The sequence below is a fragment of the Rousettus aegyptiacus genome, unplaced genomic scaffold (assembly GCF_014176215.1).
Source record: "Rousettus aegyptiacus isolate mRouAeg1 unplaced genomic scaffold, mRouAeg1.p scaffold_m13_p_11, whole genome shotgun sequence".
NCBI lineage: Eukaryota > Metazoa > Chordata > Mammalia > Chiroptera > Pteropodidae > Rousettus > Rousettus aegyptiacus.
In genome coordinates, this window is record NW_023416286.1 from 46347517 (window position 1) to 46375004 (window position 27488).

Here is a 27488-nt window from a genome sequence, read left to right on the forward strand (position 1 = left end):
AGATTGCCAAGCTTGCAAATCGGTAGTGCATTTTGTCATTAGCAAATAAACAGCCGAGTGGCACTGCATTTCTCTGCTGAGGCTCTTAAGTAAGTCGTCTACTCAAGCACCTAGCTTAGCTCCTGCTTCTTGCAAACAGATTTATGTCCCCACATACACAGGAATAAGAGGCCCGCTGGCAGTGAGCCTCAGAGGGGTAGTAGGGTTTGCAGAGGATATGCTGACAAATGTAATTGCTGGCAGCTGTTGGTCCCAGGGCTGCCAGCCATAAGATTTAACTCCTAACTTACCAAGTACTATGCGAGCTGAAAATGGGTAGAGATCACTCTTGATCAAAGACAAGTGTTCGCCTGAGGCTCATACCTGAGACCTTTGTCCCTCTCCCTACTCAGTTTAATGCCTTTTCTTTAATTGCAGGACCGAGTAACCATTTTACTTGCCAAGACTTGAATGATAGTAAGCTTTAGTGTTAAATATTATTTAGCATTGTCAACAGTACTTTTTTGAAACTTCTTTTGTCAGCTCTAACAAAACCTCATCAGATTTTACTAAAAGGATGAGCATCTGGAATTTCATTTGAGTGATCCAACATTGCATCAAACCTGAAAGAATAAAAGATGTTTAGTTTGCCATGGAAACTCGAGGCAAGGTTGCACTTGGCCATTTCAAGAGGCAGAAGGAAGTGATAGGGTGCAGTGCCAGGACTGGCAGGGAGGAGTAGGCCTTCGTTAAGTCTGACCTCAGTCAGATGGGTGGTGCTGGGAAGTTAGCTCGTATTTGTTGTATAAATATGCGATGGCCCAAGAAAGGAAATGGTCAGTATTAAAATGATAGGATCTCTATCAGGTTTGAGAGCATACGACGTGTTATCTCATTTCACCCTCTACAACATCCTCTTGTCTCCTATTGGATAATCTCAGTAAAAGTCTGGTTACCCAAACTAAACTTGATATTGATATCAACTGTCCTTGGTAACCATCTATTCAGGACAGAGCATAAATGATGATGGTTATGGCCAAAAAGGAAGATTAAAAGGGAGGTATTTGAGAATCTAGTAATGATTAGAATGATGCAAGCCCTAAACTCAACTGGGAATAAAAACACCTAGCTGGCAGGTAATTGTGAGGATTAAATGAGATAACATGTATAAAGCATCTAGCACAATGCTAGCACCTCGGAGATGCCCAACAATTATTAATACCCTCCTTTCGCCCTCTAAACAGTAGCTAATTTTTGGCTGAATCAGATGGCTAGATTCTTTTACTTCCTTTATTCTAAGATTTCCTTTCCCTTTTAATAGAAAAGCTGTTACCAAGGCAAGGGATTATTACCTTTCATTCTATAAAGGGAACAGATCTTTGCAGGAGCAGAGTTTTCTAACTACTTGAGTAGAGTTTGGTAGAATCAGTCCCAGAAAACAGCTCCTGGAAACTATTTTCAATAGCTCCACATTGCTGCTTAGAAATGCTTATGATTTTTCTAGGAAAGATGCTTGGCTGTGTTCAAGGGAGTTTGGCTACTGTCAGCCTCAACTCCCTTAACACTTCTGATACAGTCAAAATGAATGATATACGAAAAGAACATTTGGTCAGCTTTTTTCATGGAACAGTTAATCTCTTGGTTTCATATCATCCTCGCCTTAAAATGCTCTTCTTATTGCCTGTAAGAAATAATGTCCAAGCCATTACAACAGTATTCAAAGATTTTCACAATTCAAATGTTAAGGTCCTTAAAGGTCTCGTCTCTCTCTCCCCAGAACATACCTAAGCTTTCACATTTTTCTAAACTCCTATTTATCCTTGAAGAATCTCTTTTGTGAAGGTTTATGATAGACCACAGAGTAAGATTCTTGTAGTACTTTCAAAATTCTTTCACTCTCATGGTTTATTGGAATTATTTTTACTTTCTTGCCCTAACTAGACTGCAAACTCCTAGAAAACAAGACCTAGGTATTGAAGGTCTTGGCGACTAGATTAAGAACTATGGAATAAGTTGTTAAAGAACAATAAATATAATGAAAATGAACAGATGATTATTTATATTCACTTACTATATATATAAGCTGGGTACGGTGCTAGATGCTTTCTGGATATATAATTGATATAATCTTATTTAATATATTCAACAGCCATGGAGGGATTAACACAATTTGGCAAATGAGTTTAAAGACAGGATGACTCGTTTAGTCTAATTAAGGATGGAGTCTAGATTTAAATCCCATCCAAAGCTCCAAAGCCCAGGCTCTTTGTATTATACCGGGCAACCTCAGAGAAGCGAAACGCAATAGGAAATATAGGCTGGCTTTAGTAAGCAGTATAGATTGAGAGAGGAGGAAAAGCAGCAGGGAGCCTAATGGAGTAATTCAGCTGTGAGGTAAGGAGGGCCTGGATAAAAGTAATAAATAGAGAGTAATTAAGGAAGTGGTAGGCATTGACAAGGGGGAGCCAAATGAGAACCATGGACATGAAAAAGAGATTTATAGAGATCATTGATGCAACACAGCATCATCTTGGGTTCTGTCTGTGGTTGGGGGATGGAGGGCACAGTAGGGTTTGGACACAATCCTGAGGCAGCTGCTCCTCACGCTGTGGGGGTTACTGCCCAGCAGCATGCAGAGCAAGAAACAAAAGAGACTCAAGTCCCACAGAAAAATCATAATGTGGTTAATGCCTATGAGAGAATTTGAGATTTGACACAATGTGTGGTCATGGTATTTTACCCCTAACTGTGAACTTAAAGGTAGTCTATGAGAATGTAATAGTTTGGATCCCATTTCTCTCCCAGCTGGGATTTGTCAAGTCAACAAGGGGATACTGGCCACTGCATAGAAAGTGTGGTGCCTTAGCCCCACAAAAGCGCTAACAGATGAGAGGGGTTGTTTTTGAGCTCTGTTTGGCTGGATATTGCAGTATAGGGAAAAGTTGTTGACCCTGAACTACCACTAAAATTGTTTTGAAATGTTGTTTATGTAGCATGACTCTACACATATGAATTCTTACCACAGCTATTTTGGCCAAATACGCTATTTGCCAGTCTATAACATTTGACCAAAATGTGTGGTCTAACACTGAATGCAGAATTGACCTCTTGGTTACTATGTTTTAAGTCTTGGGTCTTTACTCTTTTTGTATTTTTCTTTTTGGTTTCAGCCTTTTTTTTTTTTTAATGGAATTTTATTTCTGTAAGTTCAGAGTAGTTTATGGACAAGAACCAGATGACTAGGCAGAGAAGGTAGGACAAAGTAAGGACCATATCTTTTTGTGAGTAACTCCCTCCTATTTGCATTATTGGTCAACTCCCTGGTTGAGTATTGCTTTATTGAATCTTACCAAGATGGAGGTTGTATTTAACTGAAGATGAGAGCAATTATTCTTCTCTTGTGAAGCTGTGCTTCATTTTAGGAAGGATGATTCTTTCATAAGCATTTAATTTAACTAAAAGGAGAGAGAGAAAATTGAACTTTTGGCAGCAAACTCCTGCATTATGAATGAAATTAAAATGCCCAAGCCTGTGCTGAAGGGCATTATGTGAATTTATGATACTGCTTTGGGCTCTTCATGAATTCAGTTATTTTAGGTTTTAGCCACCTATGAAAAATGTACTTTCATGAGGTGCTTTTTGTTTATTTCCCAGACCTTTTTTTTTTTTTTTTTTAAGAATCTTGCAGAAAAATCTGTTGGTGTTTAGACCTGGTCATCTTAATAGACACCTACTCTGTGGGTACAAAATTGAAGTTTTTTTGAGATTTCAGTCACTGCTGTTCTGCTGTTATGTATGATTTTCTTCACTTTTATATAGTATAGACCTAGATTTATCATGTCTGACATTTTGCTTTTAAATGTGTGCCTGGGTTTGCGTGGAGAACATGTTGGGACTTATATGGGTGCCTCACTCCACATTTCACTAAGCATATGGAAGGGAAATACTTTGCAGAATGTAATTTTAGAAGTTGGGTCACCTGCGAAATCACTTTGGAATCTGATATCCTTAGGGGGAAAAAAGGAGCTACAGGGACAAAATACCATATGTTAGGTACAGTGTGGGAATCTGAATCTTTTTCTTCTCTTTTATTATGTAACATTTTTAAAACCACATGTTCATCCAGCTGTTTCTCATCAGTTTTGTTTTGTTCCTGTATAAACACATATGCATAAAACAAAACAATTTTAATGAAAAGAGAAATTTTCTTTTCTCTTTAAAGTTTCTTTGATGATGGAATTCATGTAAAGCTCTGAATTATAAAAATATACAAGTTAAAGAATCCAAAGGAATTTAAAACAAAATGCAGTTTTGATTGTCTCTTTTGTCTTATCTCCCTTTTTAAAATATGTTTCTTCTTTCTTTTAACTCTTTATAAAACCACATAGGAAAAAACAGTTTTGAAATAATATTAACAATCAAGGTTTTTGGTTTCTTTTTAATGAGAAAAGATAAAATGGCAGAAGATTTTTGCTGACAAGATCAAAACAGAGAGGAGTACTGGTTGTTCAGAGCATATTGAGATATATCCTTACTTTTGTCTCATCTATTTAAAAGCTGTTGACATATAGCCCAGTGTGTTTATCTGACACATACTAACTTATAGCTTTTAGCTGTCCCTGAGTACAGCCCAGGTAAGTTTAAGAGGTGTGGTGTTTCTAGCAGTTACAGCTTTGCAAAGCGACACAGTACATTAGAAAATATTCAATTAAACCTTTTGCACTGAATTTCATTTAAATAAAAAATAATAATTTAGATTTTCATAGAATTTTATAACTTTATAATTTTCGTATACATTCTCTCTATTAATCTTCACAAATTTATACCTTTCTTACGATGAATTTAAGGCTCAGGGGATTCTGACTTTACATAGACAACTAAAATGAATGTCATGTAATGGGGCCCATTTACTATAGCAGTGCACCCTACCACGTAATGAGTTACTAAAGAAAGGACCCTTATCCAGGCCAGCTCCAGTTAGCTTTTTCCGTTTCTGAGTCAATGCCTTTTCCATTTGACTTCGGATTTACACAGCATAGGGGGCCATATAAAAGGAAGGTTCTACATAAAATGGGATAACGCCTCACAGTGTATAGAATTTTGATGTTAAAGAAACCTTACATACCTTGTAATTGAAGCACAGCTCATAGACAACATTCCTGATTTCCCCTTTTTTCTAGAACAGTTCTGAACATAAGGGACACAGCACAAAGCAGCTTATTCATCAAACTCATCACCTGCGTGGTATTCCAGTTCAAGGCACCATAATCTCTTACCTGGCTAACTGAATCTTAACAGGGCTTCTTCCCATCACTCTTGTACTGCATCAGCCTTCATGATCTATTCTCCACACAGCAGTAAGTGATCTTTTAAAAATATAATCAGGCTCAGTTATTTTCAAGCTTAAAACCCTCCAAAGTATTCCCATCATATTTAAAATCTAGATCCAAACTCTTACCATAGCTTTCAGGCCCAATGACTTGACTTCCTGTCTGCATCTCCTGCTCTTCTCCTTCTTAAGTGCTCTGCACTAACCATGTGGCCTTTTTGCTGGTCCTATTTCATGACCTCTTCCCATGCATTTTAGTGTGGCACATTCCTTCATTCAGTCATCTCGGTTCTCAAATATCATCTCCTAGGACCACCCTAATTAAAATAGATCCTTCACCAAATAAGTCACTTGCAAATCTTTGACCTGCTTTATTTTTCTTCATAACTCTTATTGTTAAAATACATTGTGTGTGTGTATGTGTGTGTGTGTGTGTGTGATGTTTATTGTTAGCCTCTCCCAGTAGACTGTAAACTCCGTGAGGTGGGGACTTAGTCTCTTACATTCTCCACTGTTTCCTAGCATAGTTCCCACTGTTCCCTACTACTACATAGTAAGTAATCTATAAATATATATTGATAGAATGAATAAATTATTTAAAAATTTTCTTTCCATTTCAAGACTGACTTTATGCAAAGTAAAAGATGACTGTAAGATTCCATTCTTGGTTAACTAAAAGAATGATGAAAGTGGGACATCAGGAGTTATAGAAATATAGAGTTGGAAGCCATCCTAATATCATCTAGTCCACCCCCTTACTCTAGAGATAGAGTTGAATGATGACCTCAAGTTTATAAAGCCAGTATGTCTGGGACTGGAATCCAAGCCTTCTGATTTCCCTGGCTTATGTTCTTTCTATAACATCGCACCATCTCATTTGAATCAGTAGAAGCAGATGAGGTTGGGGTATAGATAACATGGTAAAGAAAAGATGATAAATTCAGCTTTGGGCATGCTGAGTTTGAGGTGTCACTGGGACATTCAAATTCAGATGTCAGGTGCTATTAGATGTAAAACTCGGAAATGAGTTCACATTGATTTTGTAACTGGAACTGTGGGAAAGGATAAGATTGCCCAGGGTACATAAAGAACAAAAGATAAGAAGGGGGACAGAAGAGAGGAAGGAAAAAGAAAAAGAAAAAGAAAAAGGCAAAAGCTAGAACCTTTGCATATGGAAGAAGTTTGCAGAGAAAAAAAGAATCTACATGATCTCATAAAGTCAAGGAAGAAGGTCAGTCAGGGGATGGTCAAGTAGAACAAGGACTAGGCAAGAGGAAAGTTTCAGCCCTGTGGGATAAAAGGTAAGATTTCTGGGATTTAGATAATGGGATAGGGGTTTAATGGTTAAGAAGTTTGGAGTTAAACTGCCCAGATTTGGATTCAGCATTTACTGTACATTCTTGAACAAGATTTTAAATCTCTCTAAGCCTTATTGCCTCATATATTAAATGTAAATAAAATTAATATCCAACACATAAAAGTGTTATGAGAAATAAATGAAATACTCCAAGTGGTTGAACCCAATACCTGATACATAATAACTGCTCAATAAATTTAGATATTGTTTCTCTTGGTAAGAGTTTGGAATATAAAGGAAGGAGAAAGATAAGATATAAACTTGGAAGATTAACAGAATCGAGGGAAGACTTCACTTAAATGAACAAAGTCCTATAAAGAAAAGAAAAAGATTACAAATTTAAGCACAACAATTAGTTTTAGGGAAGAGAAGATATATTTTGAGATAGGAGCACAAAAAATGGATTATAGTGAAGAGATATGAGTATTTTGGTAAAAAAAAAAATGTATTCCAAAGTCAGCTTGTTAGATCAGTCCATGGCCTCAGCTTATTGAGAGCTTCTGAGTCCCACTTTCTTAGGATGCCACAGCTTGGCTGATGATTCCCACATTTTGAAGTATATTAGTTTGATGAGCACTGTGTAGGGCTAGGATAGATCCTTACAGCATGTCATGAGAAAGCCTCTCCAAGTTGCTATGGATCAACAGCAAATCAGGTTGCCATTAATTCAGCACAATCTTTCTAGACTCTCAGAGCTGGAAGGCATCTGAGAGGCCATCTGGCTCAGTGTCACCTGAATTCCCTTCACAGCATCTCCTGCAGTCAGTTTTATATAAACTATGTTTGAACAGCATCCCATTTGGTGTCTTGCAAGCCACACCTTTTTTCCTCAGGTTAGATTCTTCAGCGCAGTTCTGCCACTGCTTGGCCATAGGCCTCGAGACTGCTACTTTCTATAACTCCTTAGGCCTAAGGGACTGAATAATTCTTTTAAACCTACCCAAGAATGGAGACACTGGTAATGCCTTGTCCATAAGAGTCCTTCGGTCATCCCTTAGGACAAGATTGGTAAATTCTAATGTGCGGTAAAAGAGTCTGGAGCACAGGGGTGTTAAAGAGCATAAAACATTGCTAAAAGAGTCAGTCTAGAGACTTGCAGCATGAAAGTACCGGGTATTCAGAGGAAGGAAAATATTGAAGTCATAGTCACCCTTCTTCACACTTTTGGCTTATTCTGGCCCTAAGTTGGTATTGGGGTGAGCTACCATTTAAAGAGGAGCCCAGAACTGAGCATTTGCTCATTGCCATGTTGTAAGGGAGGCCATTTTAATTACTAGCAGTGAAATTGTCCATTTATCCATTGAAATGAATCCAGCCAGAGGATCCTGGGTCTGATCCAAGAGAAAATAGCTGAAGGTATTCTCAGTCTAGGTGCAGATAAGGCTTCTAACTCCAGCCATATAACCCTATCACAATCCAGAAGTCCAGCCCAGCCCAGTGCAGCCCAACACTGTCTGAGTTCAGCCAATGCTGAACTTTCTGTGTCTTCATCTGTAAAATTCCTTACTTGTTAGAATGCAGGGTGCTGGATTACAGGGCCTCTCATGGATCTTCCCACTTCTGAATTCCGTGATAGAAGTTCAGCTACAAGATCTCCCTGGAGATGCGAGAGGTCTGGCAGGAGGCAGGTAGGAAAGGAGCAGTGGCAGCTCTAGAATATCAACATGGGACAGATTCGGGACTAATCTAGGTTCGAGGGAAAGGCTGGGGAGCCTGTCATGGAGCTGCATGTGTGTGGCAAGTCCCTGTTTTTACTCCAATTGCATAAGCACTGGGGGTAGTTAGGGGAGGTTGACAACATTTGAGAGGGATCTAAAGCTCCCCACAAACAACCCCTCCTTGCCATTTCTGGAAATAGTTCCTAAAAGATGGTATAATAATTCCTCCAGCTCTGCACTCTGGGAAACCTCCATAGCCTTTGTTCAGCTTTATGGAACTGAAAAGCTCAGTGGTATTTGAACATTACAACCACCATCAGAATATACTTTCTTTTCATCAGGAAACTTTGTTATCACAATATGCAATAATTTTCACATCTGCCTATGTATATAATGCGAGTTAGTTAATATTTGGCCAAAAGAAGCATAAAAGAGATACTAGGAAGATTTTTTTAAAACAATAAACATTTTTAAAAATCTTCTTAATTTAATAATGAAATTATTACTGTTAATGAAAAATGAATTGATCTATTCTGGCCACAAACATGTTACCATTTATAATAATAACACTAGCATTAATACTAAACACTGTGCATCTATTAATAGCAGTTTTCATCTTATAGTGATTTGCCAACAAATAATTAAACAAACCAATTTTAATTGGTTGCTATGGTAGTAAATGGAAATGCATAAAAATTGTTGCATCCATCAAATTCTTTCTTAGCTCTAGAAACACTATTATTCAGTTTGGACAATAAATCATCATGTAGTGCTATAATGTGTTTAGAATAATAATTACTAAGTTAGTAATGAAAAGATTTGCGAGTATACATAAATATATGCAATAGTAAACATTAAGATACTTTTTGTTACCCATAAAACATTTTTCTTTACTGAATCTGATGGCCAAAAATGAAAATTTCTTCTGCAATTATTACTTTGTTTGTATCTTCTCTATTGTGTTTGTTCCTGGGTACCCATCTTGAGAAGAACGTCATCAGAATGAAAGAAACTTCTAAAAATTTGTATTGCATTAAGAGTGAAGAGAGGAGTTGTGGGGGAAGGGCGGAGAGATGGCACAGCCACCATCTTCAAGTGTCTGAAGGTCTTTGGAGTAGAAGAGGAATTGGAAGTGTTCGTCCTCTGAGGTCCAGACCAGACTGAACGGTGGCAACTGCAAGGAGGCAAGTGTGATCTGAGACCTTACGGAATAGTGGTTATGGGGGAATGTTCTGGGGTCAAACAGACTGGTCCTAACTCCAGACCCCTGTTCCTTCTGTAGGTCAGGCTTCCTGCTCTAAGCCTATTATATAGGGTAATATGGGATTTATGCCTGGTACACAGTAGGTAGTATATGAGTGTTAGTCCTTTCTAATTGGAGGATTTTCCTTTAAAAGGTTGTTGAAAATGGAATGGGCTGCTTTGTGAGGCAATGACTCATTGCTCTGTCACCGGAAGTAATGAAGCAGAAACTAGATGGCCACCTATGAAAAATATTGTATAAGGGCTTCCTGCTTTTAGGGTAAGGTTGAAATAGATGATTTCCAGGTCCATAAAATCATGAATTTTTTTTTTTTTTTTTTTTTTTTTTTTGGTGGGGGAAGAGGAAGAAGGGCTTCTATTTTCATCCTTCAACTTTTTCTACACTGCATTCTTGCTATTAATGTAACACTTGGGGGATCTATATTTGTGACATAGTATTACTGGTTAAATAGTATTGTATGGAGCATCTTTTCTCTTTCAAACTTTGCCCTGAATTAACCTTAGCTCTGGGAAAAACATCCACTGATTTTGACTATCCAGTCTCTGCCAGGTTTTCCTCTGAGACCCCTTAGATCCTTTTTAAATGGAGAATTTTTCCAACTATTTTCCCTACATCTGTGGCTCACTGTGTTCTAAAATTACAAATTGTTCTCTTAATATCCAGAATGTTCAGTGCCACATTTTTCTAAATATTTATATCTATCTTTACCTCATCACTTAACTCTTCTATCAGCAAGCAGGCAATGAACTAATCTACTTTTAAACAGTGTGGACTCCTTTCTCATGAGAAAAAATATTTATTCCTCATATTTCTTTCTTTCTTTCTAACAACATTGTGTGGTGACAGTTCTGGCCCATTTGCTAAATGTTTGCAGAGAGCTGCTGAAATTCACACACTGACAGGCTTGTTTGTGCGACATGGTGTCAGGTCCATCCCGATCACTCATGAGACAGTGACTCCTGGGAGTATGGCTGTCACTATGACAATAGGCTGAGAATAACAGGGAACTGACTAAGAACCTTAAAGGAGGCTGAGAGGGAGCCAAGGGAAAAGGAAATGAGAAAATAAATCCTAAGGAGGTAACCAAGGTGAGGGTAAAGGGCTGGATATAAATAGCACAAGGGCGGAAAGTAAACAGAAGGCAAAGAAAAGCACAAAGTGGAGAGAAAGAGAAGAGAGGTTTGAAATCTATCCTGACTTTTACCTTAAGCCTTACATCTACCAAGATCCTTCAACTGTAACAGAGACACTATTTTTTTAAAGAACAAAACAGGTAGTAGAAGAGAAAAGAAAAATGTTTTTTTTCGTGGGTAGCTATTCTACAATCAATCATTTACTAGAAGCACTGCAAGAGCACAGGCAGCATAAACCAGTATGTCCGGTGTGAGCGCTTTCCATAGTGAACCACAAATGAGAAAAAAAGTTAAAGAAGAAAACAGTCTTATATCCAAAAATATGATGATTTTGTATCTCTATTAAATAACTTTTGAAAATCATATTAAAAGTCTTTTGGGGAGGGGACAAAGTGGATTTGAAAATACATTCCTATAGTTTTATGTATATACGTAATATCTCTATGGAAATTTTATGAAATGACACATTTTGGAGCATTAAAGTAGCCCTCCTTCTTAATGTTAACAGTTTCTGAAGTTCTTTAGCAATAATATGGGCCTTTTAACTTATAGTCACAAAAGAACGAGAGGCAGTGTCTACACTTTGACATTAATGTTGAATATCCATCAACTGCAAATTACTAATACTTTCTTGGAATTCTTTTCCTACTTAAAAAATTCATTATCAGAACAATATAGCTTAAGTTATAAAATCAATTTGTTTTTCAATTTTGTTTCTAAATATTATATTTAACATATAAACAAAAGAAATAAATAAGCCACATCTCATTTATAATTGTGTATGAGCGTTTGGGGGTAGTGTAAAAGGATGAAATGTTGATTTTTGAAACATAAAAATTACTTTTATATCTTTTATATAAAGTAAAAGCATTTTTACTTGTAACTTATTTGACAAATGAAGACAGTGATTAGAGTAATATGACCCAATAGACTTTCTGGCTTTAGGTTTTCACCTTGCATTGGTCCCCTCCCTCTAGGTATCCAGTGACTTGAGCATCCCATTCCCAAGTGGCAGGAGGGCCTCCTCTAGGAAGGTGATCATTTCTCCAAAATAGGGCCTATATTAGAATGTGTCCCATTAGGACATTTTTTAAAGTAAAATATGATGACTTTACTCAAACAGTTGTCTCGCAACTTGTGCCAAGAGTCCACAAAAGGGTTCTCTCATCTGGAAAATAAAGAGATTGAGTTAGATAATCTCTAATGTCCTTTTGAGTTCTTTCTATGAACTCAGTTGTATTTTTCCACCCCTATTTAGTTAACAGACAGAAACAAATCTGTCATCAGAATGTCACCTACTTTCCTCACAAGTAGCACCCACATGCACTACAATGTGTCTAATATACCTGTTGATATGAACTTTCTTCCTAAATCTCATTGGAGAGATTTTTAGTACATTTTTAGGGAAGAGGGGAATACCCTCACCTACATATATGCTTAGTGCTCTTTCAGATTGTTCTTGAGTTCATTGTGTCAAATAACAAAGGTCAGTGCAGCAGAGTAGATAAAATAGAATAACAAGAATAACTACATTTTTATATTACTACCCTCTTCCCCACTGTGTTTTTTCTCCAGAAACTAATGTAGCAAATGTGACTAAACTGATAACTGATACTAAGGATACATAATTCACAAATTTTTGAACAACAGAATTTTCTTACAGCTTTCAACATAATATGTTCAGTATTGGTACTCGATTGTGTGTGGTTTGAGCCAGGTACTAGTCAGTGTAAGTGATGTTACTGCTCTACTAGAAAAACCCATAAATGTCAGTAGCTTAACACAATGGAAGTTTCTCACTTACTTCACAGAATGTGTGTTCGCGAATGTTCTGGTTGCTCTGGGCACTGGCAAATCTCCAGAAAACAGGGACGAGAATGTGAAGGATCTCTTGGACACTTTGGGTACCGAGTCTTGAAGTGGCATACAACTGGTCTGGGAAATGCGGTCTTTCTGATGTGCCTAGGAGGAACTTGAAATGGCATGGTGAACACACAGGATTGTTTCTGCCATACCATTCGACAGCAATGAGCTATATTTAGCTATGAGTTGAAGAAAAGAGACCCGAAAGAGAAAACATTTTCCATAACAAAAATTTGGTGGTCCTCAGAGATTATGACACTTATCATGTTGAGTGTCTTCTCTTTGGTGATTTAGAAATGAAAGATTGGTGGAGGATTTGGGACTAAGTTAATATTGGGGTGGAGAGTATAAATGCTGAGTAGGAAGAAAGTGCATTACTCTGCAATATTTGCAAGCATGTGTGTGTGTGTCGGGGGCGGGGAGTGTATTTAGAGAATCTAGTGACTCTGTCAGATATTGGCTTTGTATTTATGCCTGAATGTCCACCTCATATCTTTCTACAGTATAAACTTGCTTGTAATCTACCCTCTTTCCTTTGCCATTTGGCTTAAACTTGAACTCTTTCTAAACTGCACCATTAAGAAGTTAGGAAAAGAGAATCAAATTGAATCCAAAGTAAGAAGAAGGATGAAAATAATAACAATAAGAACAAAGATTAATAAAAACAAAAAACAAAAACAATATAGACAATAAAACAAAAATTTGATTCTTTAAGGAGATCCATAAAATTGACAAGCCTCTAGCTAAACTGATTAGGAAAAAAATAGAGAGAAGACGCAAATGACCAATATCAAGTACGAAAGAGAGAACATGACGAGAAATCCTAAAGACATGAACAAAATAATAAAAAATACTATGAAAAACTGTATCCCAGGAATTTTGATAACATAGATGGAATGGACAAATTCTTCAGAAGCTCACCCAAGAAGAAATAGATAACCCGAAAAATTACATATATATGTATATATTTTATACATATATGTATATGTTTATATGTATATATTTTATATTATTACATATAATTACATATTTTTTAATCAGCTGAATTTGTATGTAAAAACTTTTTCATAAGAAAATCCCAAGTCCAGGTAAATTATGTCAAACACTTAAGTAAGAAAAAATACTGATTCTACACAAACTCTTTTAGAAAGTAGAAGAGGAGAAAACACTTTACAACTTTTTATGAGGCCAGTATTGCTTGTTATTCAAATCATAAAGATACATTACAAAAAAGAAAACTACAGACCAATATTCTTTATAAATATAGATGCAATAATAACAAAAACAATTAACACATTGAATCCAGCAGCATATAAAAGGTATAATTGTTATGAAATGAATTATGCCCCCTCTCCTTAAAAATAATATGTTGAAGCCCTAACCCACAAAGTGTCTCTATTTGGAGATAGAGACTTTAAGGAAGTAATAAGGTTAAATGATTTCATAAGGGTAGGGCTCTATTCCAATAGAACCGGTGTCCTTACAAGAGAGGGAGAGACATCAGGAGTATGTGTACACAAAGGAAAAACCATGTGAGGTCACAGCAATAAGATGATGACTGCAAGCCAAGAAGAGAGGTCTTATTAGAAACCAAACCTGTTATCACCTTGATCTTGGACTCCTAGCCTCCAAAACTTGAGAAAATAAATTTCTATTGTTTAAGCCACGAAGTCTATAGTATTCTGTTATTGGCGCTTTTGCAGACTAATGTAATAACACATAATGATCAAATGAGGTTTATCTCGGGAATATAAGGCTGGTTTAACATTTGAAAATCAATCGGTGTAATTTATCAAAATTCTAGCATAAGAAAGAAAAATCGAATATTTCAATAGATGCAGAAAAACATTTGACACATGGATTAAGGACCTGAATATAAGATCTGGAACAATAAAATGCACAGGAGAAAATATAGGAACAAAACTCAAAGACCTTGGACTTAAAGAGGATTTTATGAACTTGACCTCAAAGGCAAGGGAAGTAAAAGCAAAAATAAATGAATGAGACTACATCAAACTAAAAAGCTTCTGCTCAGTAAAAGAAACTGTCAATAAGGTAAAGAGACAACCATCCAAATGGGAAAATATATTTCAAGCAATGCCTCCGAGAAGGGCCTAATATACAAAATATATGAAGAACTCATATGACTCAATAACAACAAAGAAACAAACGGTCAAATCGAAAAATGGGCAGAGGACCTGAACACTTCTTCCTGGAGGACGTACAAATGGCCAACAAATATATAAAAAGATGCTCAACATTGCTAGCTATTAGGGAAATGCAAATCAAAACCACAATGAAATACCATCTCATACCTGTTAGAATAGCTATAAGAAACAGGAGAAATAATAACAAATGTTGGAGAGGATGTGGAGTTATAGGAACCCTCATACACTGCTGGTGGGACTCCAAATTGGTACAGCCACTACAGAAAACAGTATGGAGGTTCCTCAAAAAACTAAGAATTGATCAACCATATGATTCAGCAATCTCTCTACTGGGCATTTACCCCAAACACTGGAAGACTCATATCCGAAAAGATATTTGCACACCGATGTTCATAGCAACATTATGCACAGTGGCCAGGACATGGAAGCCATCAAAGTGTCCTAGAATAGATGATTGGCTGGCTAAAGAAGCTGTGGTACATATATACAATGGAATATTACTCAACCATAAGAAAAGATGAAATATTATCATTTGCAACATGGATAGACCTTGAAATAATCATACTAAGCAAAATAAACCAGACAGAAAAGGTTGAAAACCACATGATATCACTTATATGTAAGATATAAACCTAAAAACAACAAATGAACAGGACAAACAAACAGAGACTCATGGACATGGATAATGGACTAGTGGTGACTAGAGGGGAGTGGGTAGAGAAGAGGGGGGAAATAAAATAAATAAATAAATAAATAAAATACAAAAAAAAAAATTTGACACAAGCTAGGTGTCCTATACTTCAACTCAATTCTGACACTGTCTACCTGGATATTGCAGGTTAAGGGCTTACTTTTTTAAAAAACTAAGGGCAAGACCATTTCCCCGCCTCGGCCACACCCCTCCTTTAGAATCACAAATCCAGGTTGTCACCTGGGCTTCTGACTGACAGGCTATTGATTAGAGGTTCCCACAAGTCCCTCCATAGGTCCAATTAATTTGCCAGAACAGCTCTCAGAACTCAGAGAAACAATTTACTTACTAGATTACTGATTATAAAAGGATTAACTCAGAAATAGCCAGATGGGAGAGATGCATAAGGCAAAGCATGGGGAAGGGCAAGGAACTTCCATGTCCTCTCCAAGGGTGCTACTCTCCCTGAATCTCACTTATTCTCCAGCCCAGAAGCTCTCTGGAGTCTGTCCTTTTGGGTTTTTATGGAGGTATCATTACATAGGCACGATTGATTAAATTATTGCCCTTTGGCATGGATTCGTGTCTTCCAGCCCCTCTTCCCTTTCTGAGGTTCGGGGAGTGGGACTGAAAGTTCTAACCCTCTAATCACTCTGTTGGTTCTCCTGGCAATCAGCCTCCATCCTCAGATACTATTCAAAAGCCACCTCATTAACATAACAGAAAACAATCTTATGCTCTCATTGTTTATGTAATTTCAAGAGCTCTGTACAAGGAATGGGAATGAAGACCAAATATATATTTTATAAATCACACTGTCACACTTAAAATTTGATGAATTTTATAGTATGTAAATCATACCTCCATAAAGCTGATTTTGAAAGAAAAATTCCTTCTCTCCAGGTTCTTAATATAGATTTTTATAAATCTGTAGACCAAAATAACTGGGCTCAAAGATCTTAGAAATGAAGTGACTCAAAAAGAGCCACTCTATCAGAATTCAGCCCCAGAAACTTGTCACCTCTTTCAGGTAATTCAGCAGTTATGTCTAAAATGAGAGTCTTTAATGGAAAATAGGAAGAAAACTGATAGATCTCTCTCCTTTCAAAAACATTTAAATTTGCAGAAATTTTCAAATGTAAGAGTTTATAATGCACGTATTTTGTGATGAGAGTTTCATTTGAAATCCTCCTGGCTACTTTGTTGACAGTGTTTATGAACATTTCTCTCTGTAGGGTGACCAAAATCAAAAAATTTTTAAACAACATTCTATTCTCTCCCAAAACAGAGAACTCATTGATTAATTGACTGATTTATTCATTAATTCACCCATTAATGTATGCATGCATGCATGCATGCATTTATTAATGCATTTATGTATTCAGTAAACATTTGTTGAGCATCTCCTCTGTGTTAGATAACGTGCCCTGTGCTACAGATAAAAGATAAGTAAATTAATAAGGTGTAGTCTCTGCCCTCTGGAGAGTGCTGTCTAGTCTGAGTTTCTTGGGGTCACAATTCAAAACATTTAGAAATTCAGCTTCTGGGATTTTCCATTGTTATTAAAGACCTACCAGAAAGACAATGAGGATTATGAAAATAAAAACTGCTTTTAATTTAAAAACTCTCAAAATCGCAGAATGTTAGAATTTCACAAGCGGGAAGGCCAATGTTTCCCATTCACAGAAAAAGAAACGGAGGCCTAAGAACGTTCGGGGTCCATCCCAATGAGCGAGAAGGGTCCCTATCTGCCTCCTGACTCCTGGTCAACATTCTGGAGGCCCCTGGCACCCTCTTCATTGTCTGCCATCATCACTCTAGAGCATCCGTGTTCCTATGCTCTGCTGTCCTTTTGGAGAAATGCCAGGGTACTTTTACAATTCAAACACACTCAGTCATCAGTAATTTCCATAGGTCATTTCTACCGTGGAAAAAAAGATTATAAGTGAAATGCTTATTTCAGCAGAGAAATGGCTTTGCATGGAATCTCCCTTCAATACAAATACTGCTTGAAACAATTCCTTTTCACTTCTTGAATAATACTGAAAAAGTGATTTGTTTTTTTTGAGAGAAATAGGGACTTTCCCCCTAATATTCCCAGCAAATATTCTGATGGTAAAGTATGTTCTGGTGGAGTAAGAGGAGTAAGTGTGAAATAGAAAAGCAGCTGTAGCTATCTATGTACCTTTGTAAAGATTTGGCTTTTGTTTTTAATGGTTGTCAGTAAATAGTACTACACTGAAAAGACTCTCATAAAAATAAACCAGTGCAGTCATATGGTATCTTTGGGCCAAACTCTCCTTTGTTATTTATTTGGTGCCTCCTATGTGCCAAAGCCTGTGCAAGGCAGTGCTGTCCAATAGAATGCTGTGATGATGGAAGTGCTTATTATCTGCATCATCTAAATATAGTAGTCGTTAACTACATTTGAAATGTGGTGTGAGACTGAGAAACTAAATTTTTTTATTTGATTTTCTTTTAAGTCATTTAAATTTAAATTTAAGTGGCTATGTGGCTAGTAGTTATTGAATTGGACAGGACAGGACAGGTGTGAGGAATAGGTAACATGAAGCGTCTTAACATTTTCAATGTGGTTGTGTTGGATGGGGCTAGGTGTAGATATAGGATTTTTTTCAGTTATATCTGTCCACAAAGGTACCAGAATCATCACCCTCAAACATATAAATTTACAATGGAGGTGATTAAGTCACATGCAAAGGTGTGATTTATAATGTATATATTTAAATGTTCATGTAAATATATGTGCACATGTACTTATAGTGAGGAAGCAAAGGGCTATGACTCTTTCAAGTTAAGAAATATAAGAGGATAGTAGAATGGGGCTCCTTTTGTTTCAGGTTCTACTGAGGTGTCAGTGCAGTAGATATCAAAGGATACTAATGTTAATGTGCGAAAGACCTCCATCCAATGCATAGATTTTTAAGGAAATGGTCCTGTAACTCTGTTCCATAATCTTGGATCCCACAGTCAGCTCAAAGCCATAAAAAGTGAGAGTATGAGCGGAGTGGGAAGAGATGGTGGTAGAGTATTGCTGGTTTTACTCCCCATTAGAAGGAGGTGGCCAGAACCCACCAGGGGAAATTTCAGGGCTTTTGTACTTAGAGTTCTTTACATATCTGCATGGCTTACATCCCTCACCTCTTTTAGGTCTTTACTCAAATTTCACCTTCGCAGTACAGTCTTCTTTGAATACCCTTTGCAACCATCTACACCCCTCTACCCTACACTCTTTATGCTTTACTCTCTTGTTTTATTTTTTTCTAAAACACTCATCACCATATAACATATGTATATATCTACATATATATGTAGATATTGATATATAGATATCGATATCTACATATAGATATGTAGATATATCTATATATACACTTATCTTGCTTACTTTCTTTCTGTCCAAGCTCCTCATAAGCTCCATGAGGATGGGGATGTTTTATTTACCGCTATATTCAGTAAACTATGCCTAGCACATAGTAAATGTTTAATAAATATTTGTCACGTGAATGAAAGAACTGGTATCCATAAGAAAGATAATAAAAAGTAAGCTGAAAGCTTTATTATTTGTTTATGTTATTGTTATTGATATGTTATTGTTATTGTTATTCTTACCAGACTTAGCCAACTTATTTTGGTCATGGGGAAAAGGTGAGCCGATTGCACCTTATGCCTCAGATTACTCTGTGATCTAAACCTTCCTGTGCACTTGCCACAAGGCAGGAATATCCACTTTCTTTATCGTTCCCTGCTTTGCTGCTCTTTTCTAAGCACATTAACCACATTTTTGTTCTTTGCTTCTTATCTCCCAACACTCTTATTCATCCAGCGTTCATTCGGTATTCAGCAGAGTCAAATGTCATGGTGAAAAATGTCTTAGCTATGTCCTCTTAGTTTCACCTTAAACTACTGAAATTCACACAAAACATGACTTTAGATTGTTGAATATTTAGGTTGAAAATTTGTTGTATATTTATGTTGAATATTTCTACCTTAAATAATGGCAATTTTTAATCCAACAATTATTTATCGAGCCCCTACTATAGACCAGGCACAGTAATAGAAGCTAAGAATATAACAATAAATAAGACTTTGTGTTCTCTATCAATTACATGCAGTTGGCATATGATTTATAAAGCATCCTACCTATGCACTGAAGCACGCATAGGCTTCTAACTGAAAATACTGTAAAGATTAGAATTGTTTTGTATATTTCAAATGAAAACTTAAAAGAAATGTATATTCTGAGACTCTTGGATTGTCTGAGAATTGAAATAAAAAAAGAAAAATGAACTATAGAACACAATGAAAAAATATTTTCCTTTTGCTCTTTTGATATGAAATAACTGACATCTATGAAATGCCAAAATTCATAATATTAATAAAAATGAGTTAATCAGTTTCAATTTTGAGCATTGAATATTAATCATTGCATGAAAAAACTCGAAATGTCCCGAAGCTCTGTAGTTCATGTATGAAAGAAACTTGAGAAGTCTTCAAATTTGGCACTAAACACACTAAAATTGTAATGTTATTTTCAATAACAAACATAAGGCAGGACCATTTCTAAAATGTCAATGATAATAATAATAAAAAAAAAACCTTTTGATCAATTAGGCTAGAGAAAAGACTATCTTTCTATTCTACCTAGAGAGAGTGATGCGACTGCTTCATTCTACTTGCACCCACTAGGATGGCTATAATTGAAAATACAAACAACGAATGTTACAATGTGGTGAAATTGGATCCCTATTGGAATATAAAATGGTGCAGCCATTGTAGCAATAAAGTTAAACAGAGTTACATATGACCCACAAATGCTACTGCAGGTATATACCTAAGAGAAATGAAAACACAACATCCATACAAAAACTTGTATATGAATGTTTAGAGCAGCATTATTCATAAAAGCCAAAAAGTGGAAACAACCCAAATGTCCATCAACTGGTGAATAAATCAATATAGAACATGTGGCTTATCTATATGGTGGAATATTATTTGCCAATAAAAAGGAATAAAGTTTTGATTCATGCTGCACATGGATGAGCTGCACATGAAAGAAACCAGTCAGAAAAAGAACATATATTGCCTGAGTCTATTTATATGAAATGTCCAGAATAGGCAAATATATAGAGACAGAAAGTAGATTAGAGGTTGCCAGGGGCTGAGGGCACTGGAGGAAAAAGAGGATTGACTGCTAAGAGTATAGAGTTTCTTCAGGGAGTGGTAAAAATTTTCTAAAATTGACTGTGGTAATGATTGCACAAAAAAAATTTGAATTGTTTACTTCAAATGGGCAAGTTGCGTGGTATATGAATTATATCTCAATAAAGCTGTTTTAAAAAATCATTCCAAAGGAATGATCAAGACTATGCAGCCAAAATACATGGGGTATTTTAAGAGGATAATCAATAAAAATATTGTGAAGGCAGTTAATAAAAATGTGCGATTTTTCTGGAATTGGTGATGTTTGTGGAATTTGTCAACTTTTTTGAATTTGTATTTGAATTTTTTTCCCATTTTAAATAAATATTCAGTTTTGTGCCAAAAAAATAAATATTCCACAATCTGGTATTTCAAACTGGCCTTCAGAAATAGTAACGATTAACTATATGCATGAATAATGCATGAGAGAATTTCAACATCCTTTTCATTTCTTCTTTTGACCTCCAGTACCTAACATCTTACCTACTTCATAGTTTCTCTTTCTTTCCACTCCACATATACTAGGCTCATGGGCAGAGTCTAGGGGAGGGAGACGGTAGTGGATAAATATATACCTGCCCATCACTTTTTTAGGGGCTACTGCTCCATAGCTTTTACCACGGTGGATGTTTGTGTATCCTAACACTGAACTTGAGCACACCTGTGATCATTTGAGCTGGGTGTCTGGGATCTCTGAGGGCTAGAGTATCAGAAATGGGGTTCTTACTCTATTTTCAATATTTCAAAAAACCTAACAAAATATTTACACACAAAGTACGTGCTAGAAAATGAAATGTCAACCTCTATTTGATTTGCTTTGGGCTTTATCAACTCAAATGGTTAACATTGGTTAATTTAAGCTGATCAGAATCTCTAACATTTATACCTTTGATTATTAAGGTAGGAAAATGAATTATTATTTAATAGATCACCTTTGTAAGAAAGATCTTAAAACAGTTGTATTCAGGGAGAAAAAATAAAAAGTTTCCTGTGTGAAAAAACCGGGAAACATATTTCTGTTGCTTAACTTTTGAAATGACCCTTTATTGAACATTTACTACTGGGCCAGGAGCTCTACATACTGTCACGCTAATAACAATTCTGTAAGGTATTATTGCCCTCATATTATAATTGAAAAAACAGAAGCTCAGTTTACAGGTGTCTATTCCCAGATTCCTTAACTAGTGAATTTATGTATATCTAGGTCCACTCTGCCTCCTGTATTAATAATTATATGTGGAAATAGTCGGTATGGTTTTAGATTCAGCTTAAAATCCTCAACCTTCTTCCCTTTATGAGTTGTTGGCTAATTTTCCAGGTAAGGGCCATCAGGCCAGTAATCAAGTCCCAGGTAGCAACTATATTTTCTACATGGTCTGACTGCTGATTTTTTGCCAACAAAGTCATCAGACCCCAAGGTTCAAAGAAGGCTGGAATATACTGGGAATAAACACACAGGAATTGTCTTCTTGGAGGCATTTCTGTAGGATGTAGGGGGGAATCCGTAAAGGAGAAATATACCTGAGTAACTTGGGTGGTTTAAAATGTACACATCTGACCAAATTGCTGCTTCGGCTTGGGGAGCATGGACTGAGATTATTTTTCAAACGTTGTAATAGTGTTGTATAAATGCATCCATTCCCTCCCTCATTCTGGTTCCTCTGAAGGGCACCACTCGCTGACTGATAAATGTGAATGGGGGCAGTCAAAGCAAAAGTAGGAGACTTGTGTGCCTCACTGCACTCTGACCTGGTGGGCTGGTTCCTTGGGCTACCAAGAAACTTGACCCTTTATCCCCAACTCCAAGCTTGGCAATGTTAGTCACTTTATTTGGGCATCTTCTATTGGTCACAAGAAGTAAGACTAGTTTTCGTGACATTAAAGCTCTAAGAGAAACATACCATAAGCACCATGCAATTGATAACATGGGGTTCTACCTCCAGGCGCTAGGATCTGACAAGCACTGAACTTTACAAAGGTGAACCACCCTTTGCTGTAATAGCCCTTGCAGAGGGCGGCTTTGGGTCTCCTGCCACCTTTGCCAGAGGAGGGCGCCTTTCCAGCCCTGCCTCTGCCGCACACCATCAAGGGGAAGAGGAAAAAAGGCACCAATCTGTGGCACTTTTGATTGAAAATGCAGTTTTGAAGTGAGCTATCGCCCAGCGCGCACATTCGTTGTGGGATTGTCTCGAGACGAAACAGTAGGGCGAATGTGGGCGCTTGTCCTCCCAGACGGGGCCCGCCTCGAGGGGGAATGGATCTTACATGGATCACCCATGGAGCTCCCTCAGAGTCAAATAAAACACAACATCCACCCAGGAGGCCACCGCCTGGCTACCTCGGACCCCGAACGCACCCGTGCGCGCGCGTTCCGGGACCATGCGGGACGGCGCCCAACCCGCAGCTTCCCCTACTTGGCCCTTCTCAGAGGAAACACCAAATGAAAGGGCCCTTCACTTTTCTCAGGGTGGGAAAATTGTCAGGGAGCAAAACAAAGCAACAGGCAGGTTTCGCCAGGCAGAGGATGAGCGCGTGGTGCTAGCAGGCAGCGAAGAGCCCCCTCGGCCTCCCCTGCCCGCTCCACCCCTTCCCGGCAAGTCAGTCCCCGACTCCCACGGGGCACCCGCCCCCTCCAACCCTCTCCCACCTCTTCCTTTCCCTCCCACCCCCTCCACCCTTTCCCATCCCGAGGATCCTCCCCCCACTCCCAGCCTTTCCCGCCCCCTCCGGCCCCAGAGGCCACGCCCTCCATCCCCTTTGCTTCCCTGCCGCACTCCGCCCCCCCCCATTCGGTCACCCCGGGGCACTGTCCCCTCCGCTCCTGCCCCGCCCACCCCCGCTTCCCCGCCCCCTCCCTGCCCCCGGACGCCGGCCCCGCCCACCTCCTCCGGTCGCCTTCGCTTTGATACGGCCGCGGGCCGGGCCGGCAGCCTCCGCCAGGGTGCGCGCCGTCGCCACCGACGCCGCGGGGCTGCTCTCCCGCCGCCCCCCGGCAGTCCCGGCAGCCAGAGCCGGAGCGCGCGGCGCCCGCCCGCCCGCAGTCGCGCCCGGAGGCTCCCAGCCCGGCGGCGATGGAAGATGGAAGGAAGGAGTGCTGCGGTGAGGCTCGGGATCGCCGGGGCGGGGAGCGCGGGGCCGCTCGCGGTGCTCAGCGTGCGGGCGGGATCGGGGTTTGCTTGGCTTTGTCGCTCCACAGTTCCTCAGGGTCCCTGGGCTACTTGTGTTTTTGTCTTAACGTCAGGATCTGGTGGCGATTTTCCTTTTGATCTTTATTTTCTTTGTTAGGAGCCCAGGAGGGTCAACTTTGTCGTGTTAAGGTTTAGGGGTTTTAACTGAGACCTTCGCTTTGTAAACGTAAGACTTGGAGGAGAAGACTGAGTACTTATTCTTGCTTAATGGTCAAAAGAAGGAAAGCATTAAAGAGGACCTGATGTGCCGATTTACTCTGCCAGGTCAGCTCTTGTATTTAGGGACTATCACGTTTCTCTGTCAGAAAGGGGGGAAAAAACCCCACAAACTTGCTTTGAGCAACAGGGAAAGATTATTCGGTCTAATATTCCCCGTAGCTTTTGAAGACATTCATTCTATTTCACATGCACTTAACTTTATCCGCTGTTTTCAGGTTTAAATTCTGGCAAATGGTGTTCTGAGATTAAACAACAGGTTAACATTTAGAGAACAGTAGCTTCAGAATGTTGTCAGTGACCTAAATGTTTAGTTTTACTGTTTCCTAGAGGATGCAGTGGGCATTACGATGTCATTTTCCAGAGACTGGTTTGACCAACAGTGGGATGGATCCAGGGTTTCTACTCTGGAATAACTCTTGCGTGGGTCCGGGTCTGGAATATTACTTTAAGTGGGATTCTGGGAACAAATGCTTCAGTTCGTGAACTGTAACCGAATACAGTATATGCAAAGGATTTTGCAGATCCCAATAGCCAGGTAAGACGGGATTTCTGCTGTCAAGGAGCTTGCTTTCTAGTAGGAGAGACTTCTGCAAAGGTTATGATGAAGGAACCTAGAGGAGGAAGTTCTGGCGGGCTTGGAAGTCCTCTGAGAGGAGCTGGGGCAGTTCAGCTGGACCTTAAAGGAGAGGGTTTGGCAGGCTTTTATTTATTTATTTTTTAGTTGGGGAGGAGGAGGGTGTTCCCTGCTAAAGAAAAGGAAATGCATTTTCTGTCCTCTTCCAATAAATACTTTATCATTCTTTCTTAGAATATTTACAGGTTGAGATATTCTTTTAAAAGTCATTACATTTCTCTTCAGCACTAAAAAATGCAGCATGCTTAATAGAACCAATAAAATGATGCAAAATAAATTTACTCCTTCCCAACCAATTTTTAGTGGCTTGGTGCAAGTCCTTCTACAACTTTCTTATATCCATCTGCAAATCATATTACAAATATGTTATTTTTTCTTGTTTATATTTTATTAATATATACTTTTTCGTGTGCTAAAGGGAGCAGAGTGGTACCATGGAAAGCGCTTGGACTAGTAGGTAGAACACCTGGCTTTTAGGTTTTCTCATGACGGTGAATTTTTGCCATTGCCTTAGGCAAATCATTAACCACTGTAACTAAAATTTCCTTCCCTATAGGTTCAGGGGATTGGGTAGATGCTCTCTCAGAGCCATCTAGCTCTACCATATTATGGTTTCGTGCCTAAAAGTGTATGCTTAGGTGATGTACTCTTAATTTCATATATGAATATCTCAGTTTGTATGTTCATTTATTGGACCCGCACTCTTATCTTGGCCATTGAATGTGGGAAAGTGATTAAAACTGCAAAGCTACAATAACCTTATTAGATTCCATAGTCGAATCTTTTTTTTTTTTTAATGCAAGCATAAGGGGCTTGATTCACAAATCTGAAAGTGTGTTGGCTTTAAGAAGTTTTGTTGGCACTATTCACTTCATTTGTGACCAAAGAATGGTACGTGCTTTACTATGCACAGTGAAGAAGTTCAATTTTGCTTTTAATTAAAGTAAATACTAGCGATTAAAAAAAAATGGAATACCTTGGAAACCCTTACAGGTTAGTAAATCTTGGGAATTTGGAAATAAAAATAAGGCAGAAAATTAGCACATTGAAAAAGGAAAATTCAGAGATACTTTGTATCAATGGCTGTACTCACTTTCTAAAACCTTGATATTGATCTATTTGTTTGCTAACCCTAATGGAAAGTGTGTGAGTGGGGTTTAGCCTGTCATTACATTAAAAAAACATGTCAAGGCATTACTACTTTAAGAGGTGATTTTTTTTTTTCATTTAGTAATTCTGAAGTCATCTGTCACTCATTTTTCATAAACTGAGACACCAGTGTGGAAATAGCTAATCTCAGTCTTGGTTAAGAGGTGCTGAAGCAAAAACCGTGTGAACATTACAATGTGTGTGTGGTTTGGCATACAGACTGGTTTATTTGAGATTTACCTTGTCATTTGGCAATTACGAAAAGCAGGTTTCTTTGGACTTGGGTTGGGTTAGCAGGTGTGTAATAGAAGGTGATCTTTCCCAATTTTTAGAAGTAAATTCAGATATGATTGAGGTCTGTGAAAAATAATCTGATGATTGGTATGTGACCAAAATCTGCTTACCTGAGAATATGAATCAGGCTCTGTAGTTCTTTGTAATCTCAAATCACTGCCTCTTCGAAAATTCTCAACATTCAGGGATTCTTCCCCTGCAGTCTGGGCCACGCATAGCCATCCTTGGCTTCCCTTTGCCATAAGCGGAGAAGTTTTCACCTTGAATATTGCCCCTCAGTTCTTCCTGAGTTCTTTTACAGTTAAACCAGCCTCATGTTATTTTAGGGGAGAACAGGATCCCAATGAAATTCTCCAGAGCATTTGTTTGGAGTGTCCACATCTGGACAATTTATGTTGTTTGTGATTTTGTATGCAGACTCAGAGATTCGCTGGAAAGAATTTCAGTGGTGGCATTATTTTTTGAGAGGGTGTTCCTTTGTACCTTTCCCGTGTTTCTGAGTTACAAGACCATCTCTCAAAGACATTTTTCACATGCTCCAGATTTAGTAGTGTTAGTTGTGACAAGTGGCAATGTCGACCACTGTTGGAGTTTATTGTGGAGAAAAAGGATATGTCGCAGCATGTAGTTATTATTATTAACAAGTTATCCTCAAATCCAAATTGCCAGATTTCCATGCCTGGTTCAAAAATAAGGTATGACTCCTATCATTCATTAATCTTTGCTGTGTTATCTTATTTATATAAAAATAGCACATGTGCCTGCAGTCCTTGTTTTCACTGGGCCCAGAAGGTCAACAAACTGGGACCCATTGGTGCTGGGTGAGCAGGGACTTACTTTGTTGACACTCGAGGGCACTGAGGTGGTAGAACATTTTCTGTCTTGGGAATTGCTTAAATGTGAACAACCGTCTAGTTTGAAATTCCCTTTCTCTGGCCACAAATCAGTGAGATGAACAATTGGTACATGTTGATGGATATTTTAAAAGTTCATTATTGGAGTTTAAGATTTAGTGGGAAAGTGAACATTTTGACTTGATCCTGGAGCTCTTTTTTTGCATAGTTATTTTCATGTGGGTTGTCTGAGAAGCATTTTACTTTAAGTTTCATCTTAAGTTCTAACTTTCAGAAAATGTTTTAAGTGATGGTTTCAGGCATGGTGCATTGTTAACAATCACGGCAAATATTTATTGAGATCTTATTGTGTGCTTTAACACAATTACCTCCTCTAGTCCCCATGACAACCCCATGAGGTCAGTACTGTCATTATCTCCCTTCTGAAGTCTGGAAAGGTTCAATAACGTAGCTAGTCAGTGATAGAGCTGAGATTTAAACTCAGGCAG

The 27488-nt window shown here is 38.2% G+C and overlaps 1 protein-coding gene across 2 annotated transcripts in view; it reads left to right on the top strand.

The window, feature by feature from the left end:
• PSD3 (pleckstrin and Sec7 domain containing 3) overlaps positions 1–27488 on the top strand; it is a 487816-nt gene that overhangs the window by 112713 nt on the left and 347615 nt on the right. Inside the window, exon 1 of one of the 2 annotated variants that reach the window (XM_036228768.1) lies at positions 23593–23761. The exons of the other annotated variant lie outside the window; for it this stretch is intronic. Coding sequence (XP_036084661.1) covers positions 23741–23761 — 21 coding nt within the window. The 5' untranslated portion in view covers positions 23593–23740. Of the gene's footprint in view, positions 1–23592; positions 23762–27488 lie in introns of those variants that run through there. 2 annotated transcript variants of the gene reach the window in all.